This window comes from Gymnoscopelus microlampas (assembly GCF_963454915.1).
Source record: "Gymnoscopelus microlampas genome assembly, chromosome: 22".
Lineage (NCBI taxonomy): Eukaryota > Metazoa > Chordata > Actinopteri > Myctophiformes > Myctophidae > Gymnoscopelus > Gymnoscopelus microlampas.
In genome coordinates, this window is record NC_139959.1 from 1,352,191 (window position 1) to 1,362,500 (window position 10,310).

Sequence of the window (10,310 nt, forward strand, 5' to 3'; positions counted from 1 at the left end):
TGGAATACTTTTTGGTCTTATTTTAATGTGTGTGAAATATTGAATGTGGATAATTGAACAAGGAGTTGTTTAACTAATGAAATTAAGTACCAAATGTATTGTTTATGATATATGCTTAAAAACCGAATACTGTTGTGCCCGCATACTAATTTGATACACACCTCCCGGCAGCGGCTGCTGCAGGGAGTTAGAGCTTCTGTGATTGGATGATCGATCTGTCAATGAGAGGCGGGTGTTAAGACCCCGCCCCGGAGGCGGTAATGTGTATAGTATATAGGCACTGACATTAGACAGAAACAGTGCGCAGTACTACATTGGCCTGGTACCTTGTTCGCCTTCTCTTTCTCTTTCTCCCTCTAAGAAAGTAAAACAACACCTCGAAACAGACATGAATTCAAAAATCCAGAGGAGAGATGGAGGTATGTATCTTGCCAGAAGATATAAGTCAAGTTACGATATATATTTTCTTTGTTAAGACAAGTAAGAAGAAGGTCTGGTAACGCTTTCTATGAAGCCCATGTCTACACTCCATTGTAAACATACTTACAGTATAATGCATTATAATCTGCTTATAGCACTAACAATTAGAAGCAATATTAAGTACTTATGAAATTATTATTTATAACAAGTGTTAAGAGTGTTGTTTTTTTCAGTAGATCTTTTTTCACTATTGTTAGTGTTAAGAGTGTTGAAATAACCATATCATGTTATGCCATCAGCTCCCATTATAAATGATGATGACGTGCGGATTGTGATGGTTGGGAAGACAGGAGCTGGAAAGAGCGCCACTGGAAACACCATCCTGGGTTTCGAAGCTTTTGAAGCCAGGTTTTCAACTGGATCTATGACACAGTACTGTAAGAAAGTCAAAGGTTTAGTTGGTAGTAGAAATGTCGCTGTTGTTGACACACCAGGCTTGTTTGACACCAAGTTCAGCCAAGACCAAACCATTCAAGAGATTGCTCAGTGTATAGATTATTCAGCTCCTGGTCCCCATGTGTTCCTGGTTGTGATCAAACTGGGAAGATTCACAGCTGAGGAGAAGAAAACTGTGGAGATTATTCAGGAAGGATTTGGAAACATGTCGATTAAATACACCATGCTTCTCTTCACTGGTGGTGACCAGCTTGATGAAGGTCAATCCGTTCAGGATCTCATTAACGACTCTTCAGATCTAAAAGAATTGGTCAGCAAATGTAATTGTCACTATCATGTCTTCAACAACAAAGCAAAAAAGGATCCCTCTCAGGTCGCTGAGCTGCTGAAGAAAATCGACAAGGTGGTGAAGGAAAATGGAGGACACCACTACACCTCTGATATGCTCCAAGAGGCAGAGAGAGCAATAGAGGTAAAGAAACAGAAAATTCTTAAAGAGAATGAAGAGAAGAGACGTAGAGAGGAGGAAGAAGTGAAGAAAAAATATGAGAAAGAGTTACAGCAAAAAGGATGGATGGATAAAGCCGCTAGGGAAAGGGAAATAAATGAAATGAAAAGTCGACATCAACAAGAAGCAAGACAGCAAGCTGAGAAGAGGGGTGTTTTCGAGACAGTTGGAAGCATTGTGGGAGGTCTATTTGGCAGTGGTGGTTCATCAGCTTTCGGTGCTGTAGGGAAAGAAGTGGATAGCTGCACTATCCAGTGAATGTCAACGCTTCGATGAGATTATCCAAGAAGTCATAAAATATCCACACAACAGTAGAGCTCATGTTTAGAAAATTGCATGTTATGGCTCACTCCCCAAAAGATATTGTGCTACTTAATTATTACAATTACATCACAACATTCTCCCCAATTGAACCCGCTTGTAGATCTTCATCTTTGGATTGATTTGTTGGTATTCTTTGAACCACTCCTCACTTCATGTTCTACAGACCAGTGTAACTATTCTAATCATAGCTTGTGTTCTGTTTTTCTCTAAAGAAACTGATGTAAGAAATATAGATCTGAGAAGATATGTCATAATATATATGCTATGGGTAAAATATATTTGAGTGATGTTTGGTTGTTTTCCCTCCTGTTTTTATTAGGAGTTAGGTTAATTATTTGTGTTTGGTTCCTTTCGATTTGATTAAGTCTGTAATTTCTGCAATTTCTATGAAACTATTCCGATCATAAATTGTGTTCCATTTTCTCTAAAAAACTGATGTTATACTTTATAGATGTGTGATATGATATAATATGCTATGGGCAAACATATATTTCACTTTGCTGATTGGTGGAAGCCTTTGTGTTTAATGTCTTAGGTTAAAGATTTGTGTTTTGGTTCCTTTAGATTGTATTATGTTGGCAATTTTATGTTTACTTTAGTTGTTTTGGCTATTAGTCCACCCTGAAGCTACAGGATTTTAATAAAACATTTAAAAAGGCAGGACATGCTTTGTTGCTGGTGTTTCTTGGGAGATGGGAAGTTGGGAAGAGTGGAGTCCCACTTAAAGATGCACTTCACCCACTTTTAATATTATCTTCATATAACTGGTCCATACTCACTCAGCGTCTCACTGGTGGACGGTGGACATTTCAGAAACCTGCCTACCATGGAACTGCAATGCGCACTTATGGTGTCCCATGGAATCAACCTTTATCAGTTCTTCCTTTAATGCATTTGTTGAGCGGTATAAATGTTAAAAGTGGTTTTGTTTCTGGGTTATATAATAAATGACAAGAAAAGTTAAATGGAACCACAGATAATATCACTATCTGGAACATAGATTTAAAGTACTAATAACGTCAGTATAAATAGGCAGAATGTTTGTAATATTCCATTAACTTCACGTAATTACAACAATCAATTCATTCATTATAAACTATAACAACCATTTTATTTATCACCTAGGAAACTCTGCCAGATTAGAATTGTACAAAGTCATGGGAACCACCTCATAACCTTAGTATTCATCACTGGAAGTTGTCCTTTTATGAGGTCTTGAGATTGGAGGCGTCCAGTGCTCGAGCTCAGGGAGCAAAGATGGAATCGATCCAAACATTACTTACTGTGGCCCAGAAGGTTAAATCGGCAATCCACTAGGTTGAACACCTGTACTTTGGTATCAGAGAATGAGCAATTAAGCATGTAAATTGAATGTGTTTTGTGTGTTTTTTTGTTTTGTTTTTTTGTTCAAGAAGCAGATTCAGAGGGTATCTAGTTATGTATGGTTTGTTTTGATCTTTATTTTATTGTGTGTGTGTGTGTGTGTGTGTGTGTGTGTGTGTGTGTGTGTGTGTGTGCACGCGCGCGTGCGTGCGTGCGTGCGTTCGTGCGTTTGTGTGTGTGTGTGTGAAGCAGGGAGTTGCTAAAAAAAAGCACTCTTGCTTACCTACCCTGGGTAAATAATCCTCTTGCACCTAAAAACAGTATGTCCTTTTACCTTTTTTTGTCTCTTGGGAAAAGACAAATTACATTGATGTAATTTGTAAAGTTATAAACTATTTGAAGACCTTTGCCTAAAATAATAATATGTTACACTGGGATATTCTCTATTGGTTGATACAGTAAAATAAATTGGACATGCAGGATGATAGATTGACATGTTTTTCAGTTTAGCAGAAGTGACAGTAGCCTCGAGGCAGGGAAAGAACAGGAAACAACAATGCTAATTGTTTGCATATGCTCACACACATTCCACAGCCCTCTGGTCTGGAATGTGTTGCTCAAGCCTGAAATGGAAAAAAAACCCTCGTAAACTGAGTTTTGTAAATCAGATTTCAAAGTCCTTTAACCCAGTGGTTCTCAAAGTGGGGCCTGGGGACCCCAGGGGTCCTTGAGGTGGCCCCCAGCAAAATGAGTGAATATAGCATCAAAATCAGTTTAACCACTTTAACCCTATATATACTGTACATAGGCTATTTGAAAATCTACAATCTACAAACTTAGTAGCTTGTAGAGTGGCTATTTTTTTTAGATAAAATGGGGTAAAATATTGAACATTTGGGAATATTTTTGAAATATTTTAACAACACAAATCTTGAATGGGGGTCCCTTGCACAAAATATTTTCAGATGGGGTCTGCGGAAAATAAATATAAATTTGGGGGTCCTTGATATGTAAACGTTTGAGAACCACTGCTTTAAACCACATTCCTATATGTGATCAGTGCACTCCCTCAGTGAGCTCCATGTGAAGGAGCCCTGTGTGGGTGGCATCCTCTGCACCCCCCCCCCTTTTTTGGGGGGAAAATCTATTGTTTTTAGTGTTGTAGTTGATATGTAATGTATTGTGTGACATGATGAGCACAATAGAAACAAGCACCAGATGGGACATGCGGACACGATTTGTGGCATTTTAACAAAAAACATTTTCTGAAAAACAGGCCCCTCCCGCAAACCTTTAAAGCCAACCATGGCCAAAGGAATGGCATTCAGAAAAATATGGCAGATACGTCTAGATCAAGGTTTCCCAAACCTATCAGGCTCTCCGATCTACACGCCTCGCACTGCGAGGCGTTGTGAGCTTGTAGTTCTGCTATTTTCACAATGTTTGCCTCTTTCTTATGTAATGTTTGACAATTCGACCATTTTGGTATTAATAAGATCTTAACCCTTCCATTGTGTTAGGGTCATTTTTGACCCGTTTTCAAGTTTAAATAGGTAAAAAGTACCCTTTACATTGGAACGAGGCTTCATGATATCCTCAGAAATAGCCATTTTAACGCAAAAAAAATATTTATCATGATTTTAATTAATTCTGATGGTCTCTATAAAAAAAAGTGACACTTGTGGTGTCAGGGTCCGAAATGACCCGGCAGAGAAGTGTGGCTCAATTTCCCCCAAATTGTCAATATTCAACATGTTTGAGAGTGAGAGAGACTAGTATTTGCTATCAGGAGTAAAATAAAGTTTGAGTTCATGAAAAATAAATTACTTTTTACCTTCTATGGTAGGCCTATACGGATCAAAAATTACCCTAACACCATAGTGTCACTATTTTTAATAATAACATTTTTTAAAGTTAAAAAACGAAAACATGTATTTTTTAATATATATTTTTTGGAAGTGTGTCCTAATTATTATTATTAATTATTCTATTCTTCTATCATAGCTAGATAACATCATATGAATGCATTACAAGTCAGCTATGAGGTGGGAGAAAAAAATGAATGAAAAAAAAAATGTTTTGAGTATTTTTGGCTGATTTAAATCACGGGTCAAATTTGACCCACAAGTGTACACAATGCAAGGGTTCAGAAATGTGCAGATACCCTGTACACACTTATACTGTATGTTGGTTTGTTTACTGTGGAGTGATAAAACAATGTTACACTTTAAGCTATAATCATCTAGGGACCCCCCAAAATAATTTGGGGACACCCCGGGGGTCCTGACCCCTAGTTTGGGACCCACTGGTCTAAATCACATGACTACAGAGATAATGTGTACCAATTTGGGTGAGTTTTGGACAACATCTGTAACACATCAGCTAAAAGTGTGTTTTGAAAAAGTCTGCCTGTTATAGCGTGTTGTGGATATCTGTGGCTGGGTTCTTCCTGCAGAGAACTGATTGAGAGTCGTGAGACAAATGTTGAATCTCAAGCGTGGCTTTATTTAGGCAATGCAGAGGTTAAGTCAGAGCACAGAGCAAGCATGATACAGATTGTCTGCGGCTCATCTACCCTGACGTTGGGTTTTATACCGTCATTATCCCTCATATTCTCTTTCAATACATCTATAAATCATGTCCTGTTCTTAATGTAGCCCCCACAGTCAAATTAGGTTGGCTTGATAACACCATTCTTGAGATGGAGACATTTGTTATTTCCCGTAACAGGCTCTTGAGCGTGCCAATATTATGGAGCCTTACATAACCATTTGTGACATTTACTTGTGATATTTATACTGGAATACATTTTACTGCGCTAGATTACATTTTCCTCTAATACTCTCTCTTGCCATTTCATTGATGCCACTACAAGCGCCACCATGAGGCAGATTTGAAAGATTTGGGGTGGAGGTTAAGTGCCCGAGATTAGCTGCTCACAGACAGATAGACATACAGGTGGACAGACGCACACACTCACGGCACCGGAAACATAATCCCCGCCTCTGGCCATTCGGGCCTGCCGTGGATAGAAGAAAAAAACTAAACATTACATTTAAGTAAAAAATGCAAACAAAGTAAATGTAACTCAGTGTATTCTTTATGTACCGTTTGGCCAATGCCTGTGCGCAGGTGGACTCGTATGATCTGGACGTACGGGAGAACCTGGGTGACATTGAGATGGTGAAGATTGAGAAGAAGAAGTACTGGGTGCAGGATGACTGGTACTGCAGGTACATCACGGTGAAGACCCCGGCTGAGGAGTGCGTGGAGTTTCCCTGCTTCCGCTGGCTGGTGGGCGACAAGGAAGTAGTTCTCCGTGATGGACGAGGTAGTCCTTAAGTCATGTCTGCATACCTGACTGTATGTCTGTCTTTTGGTCCATATATGTATTATTATTATTTATATTACCTTAATATTTGCAACTGTGGCCTGGCCAAAGGCAAGACCTCTTGAGGGAGAGGGGTCCAGTGTCCAATGGGGCCAGTGCCCCGGGGCCCTGGGCTGCGAGGCCCAGCGACAATTAATCAAGGTTAAAGCTCATATACCTCACCCCCTATGCCTATATGGCCATAACAGGCCCGCCACTTTACCATGGTACCCCCTATGGCCACAGTAGTGTTTGTGTGCCCACCGGTACAAACAATAGAAACAAAATGTAAATCGTGCGTTATTGCAGAGACCAGTTAAGACAATGTCCATGATAAGCGCCGGTCACACCAGCGGGGGTGGGTGGGGCTAATGCAAATAATCAGAGTCAGATTACCTTGCATGTGTCTTTCAGCACCACAGAGATCTCTGTCTCTCTCCCCCGCCGTGTGGGCTCTGACACAACTGGGTTGAGCAGTACGTGTTTGGTGCCACTGTTTTATTATTGTTTATCAGTGTGGACTGGACGCTCACGTAATTATCTCACGCAATTATCACACGTAATTATAGTTACTGTATTGTGCTTGGTGTGAATGGCCCTTTATACATGAAAGTGTCCCGTTTTAAACTTTTCTGTAGGTCATGCCGGTCTCTGGCTGCAGCTTGTATTTCAATCTGGCTGCAGCAGATTGAAATAGATACATATACACTGTCTGAAATGTTTTATAGTCTAAACATGTGTTTGTTATCTGTGTTTTAGCACGTTTGCCACAGGACGATAACACAACACAGGGAAAGCAACACCGGCATAAGGAAAGGAAAGTGGTTGAAGTGCTCCTTTAACACTTTAGTTACAATGTTCAGCACCAAACTGCTCCTTTAATCCCACTAGGTGGAGTGAGTGGCAACCAGGCTTCCCTATGAGCATTGATGCTAAAGAGTACAGTGACCTGCCTCGGGACATCCAGTTCAACAGTGACAAAGACGTGGACTTCAAACTGAACTACAGTAAAGCGTACGTACTGCCTTCATCACTCTGCTAGCTGAACTGAAACGTGAGCAGACCAAAGAACGGTAGCTGGCACCTTTGAACACTGTTGATACTGGAGCCCGACTGATACCCGATTTTTGGGTCCTATGCCAATCCCGACTTTATTGGAGAGTTAGTACTAGTCCTACTACTACAACGAAATCTATTGTAATCAATTAGAAAAACTTAAAATTGATTTAAGTTTTTCAAGAGCATTTTTAAATAATCGATCTACCAGCTCGTTGTTACACGATACCTGCTTTTCTATACTGTACATTCTTGGAAAACATTTTACTCTATAAATTACATTCCCAAACATAGACATTCCCCAACACAATTTGCTGAATTTGCAAAAAGGCTTCTATAAAATACAAAGATTGTTGTTTGTGTGTTGTTTGTAAAAATAAATTAAAAACAGAGCTACAAGCTTGTATCAAATTAGACACAAATTAAGGACAATGATCATCTCGTTTACAATTGAGGAAGTTGTTATAAGTAGATATGAAGGCATGCACGTTGCATCATATTTGTTTCAGAAATGCGAGAAATGATTTCCAGCTTATGGATTGTGCTTGTGCAAACTCTTACATTTGATTCCTGCTTCCAATCTGTACACTGCACTGTACTGCTATACTGATTCACATTCAGTTTTAGTTTTGTCATTAGATGCGCTGTGCAGGTACATGCATGTGAAAATCTTAAACTGGAAAGCTCCACTACATAAAAACATAAACAACAGCTTAAAAAGGATTATAGAAAAAGACACAACCTAAAAGCACACAATAAAAGCAGAAAAGTGCATGTGTGAACGAGTGTAATTGCACAGTCGTTTTTTCCTTTTGTTTAATAATCTGGGGGGAAAAAAATGTTCCTAGAGGGTAAAGGAGTACATGTACTCCTTTACCCTCTGGGACTGCAGAGGGGAGAACACGCTTTTGTGTGGGTGGGTGGGATCCTTAGTGATCCTCAGGGATCTACTGAGGCGGTGCTGGGTGTAGAAGTCCTCCAGACTATAGGCAGCTCACACCCGGTGTCGTGTTGTTTTCTACAGTGAGAACCAACCTCTGTCTGTGTGCGTGAGCATGTGTGTGTGTGTGTGTGTGTGTGTGTGTGTGTGTGTGTGTGTGTGTGTGTGTGTGTGTGTGTGTGTGTGTGTGTGTGTGTGTGTGTGTGTGTGTGTGTGTGTGTGTGTGCGTGTTAATCTCACAAACCGCCTGGATTGTATGTAATTGTATGGATACAGAATTACCCCCACTCCATTTTCCCATATAGTGTTACTTTTAAGTAAATTAAACTTTTATTTTTAGCGGCGCTAGCCGCTCTATACCTTTAGGTGCCTTTAGGTATAGAGCGGATCCTGCTCTATACCTGACTTTGTCCGTGTTCACCGTCAACATTCTGATTGGTCAGACCCGTCAACGCTCTGATTGGTCAGACCCGTCAACGCTCTGATTGGTCAGACCCGTCAACGCTCTGATTGGTCAGACCCGTCAACGCTCTGATTGGTCAGACCCGTCAACGCTCTGATTGGTCAGACCCGTCAACGCTCTGATCGGTCAGACCCGTCGACGCTCTGATTGGTCAGACCCGTCAACAAAGTGATTGGTCAAGCTTCACGTGACACGTGGCTATAAACACATTATAAACACTTATTGATGACAAAATGTATCAAAGGCGCCGCTACCTTCACACAGGTGTGATTTTCATTCTATTAACGACTTAAGCCACTTGAATAACTTCACACATTTTAACCACATTCAGAAATGTTCAAATTGAAAATAGCTGCAGGCTCACAATGTGTGGAAATCTCACTATTTAGGAATAACACTCTCAGAGTTAACCCATTAAGAACTGTAAAATACACACACACAAATAGTACAAGCTCGCAGGGTGGCACGAAGTGTAGAAATGGGGGTCAAATGGGGGTCTGTGGCCTATGCATATCAAACTGGGGGTCCTTGGAATTCAAAAGGTTGAGGATCACTGTACGAAGTGTTTAATGTGATGATGATGATGATTATGATGACATCCATTCTTGCTTACAGAATAGAGAACCTGTTTCTGAACCAGTTCAAAAAGAATCAGAATCAAAAACACGATGTCAGGTCAGACTCTGATCTTTATAAATCACACTTAATCTCAAAACTGAGTAGGTATTTAGCTAATGCCATTCTGTTCTAGATTTCTACATGCTGCTATATCTACAGTTTACAGCATTTAGCAGATGCTCTGGTCCAAAGTGCACGTTTCAGATTAGAATAAGCAGAGTAAGCTTGAACTCTACAGTACAAACAACAGGGTAAATACTCAGATAAATAGAGTGCAGAGGGAACAATGTTGTGCCTCAGATATATTAGGATACCAGAGGCCTGTTCCTCAAAAGGGAATTAGAGCTTAAGCCTGGCTTTAACACCTATCCTGGCTTAATTTAGCCAGGATTAGGGCTGAATCGGTTCCTCAAAAGCTGAATTAGCTTGAAGATTAGTTTAGCCAGTTCACCCTGGCTAAGTTTAGCCATGACCCGATTCCTCAAAAGAGAATTGAAGCAAGCCTACCTTAGTTACCATGGCAATTTAGCTGTGAAGTTAGCCTGGTCAGGAGCAGGCTAACAGCCAAGCTTACTTAATCCAGTGCCTTGTTCTTCAAGTTTTTCCACAGTTAATTCAACACATGTGTGTTTGAATATGGACTCATTTTAATGACCTTGCATTCAAATAAAATGAAATAAATACAATCAGATATAATCAAATTAATTATATTACTGAAATAGTGTGTGACCATGAATCATTGTTTCACAATGACTCATGTGATGTCATTGTCACTCTGTTAACACTATAGTTCATATTGTTGTTAGATGTTTGATAATATATAACAGATTTT

The 10,310-nt window shown here is 39.9% G+C and overlaps 2 protein-coding genes across 2 annotated transcripts in view; both read left to right on the forward strand.

The window, feature by feature from the left end:
• Window positions 1-709: 709 nt before the first annotated feature.
• Window positions 710-1,642, forward strand: LOC311039073 (GTPase IMAP family member 7-like; the record flags this gene model as incomplete). The annotated part of the gene is made up of 1 exon (XM_084048715.1): window positions 710-1,642. One exon carries the CDS (start codon window positions 710-712, stop codon window positions 1,640-1,642), a length of 933 nt encoding a protein of 310 aa, XP_083904841.1.
• Window positions 1,643-9,524: 7,882 nt separating this feature from the next.
• LOC311039074 (polyunsaturated fatty acid 5-lipoxygenase-like) overlaps window positions 9,525-10,310 on the forward strand; it is a gene marked incomplete at its 3' end in the record, with an annotated part of 5,196 nt that continues 4,410 nt past the window's right edge. Inside the window, exon 1 of the mRNA XM_084048716.1 lies at window positions 9,525-9,535. Within this exon, the coding sequence (XP_083904842.1) occupies window positions 9,529-9,535 (7 nt within the window). The 5' untranslated portion in view covers window positions 9,525-9,528. The remainder of the gene's footprint in view (window positions 9,536-10,310) is intronic.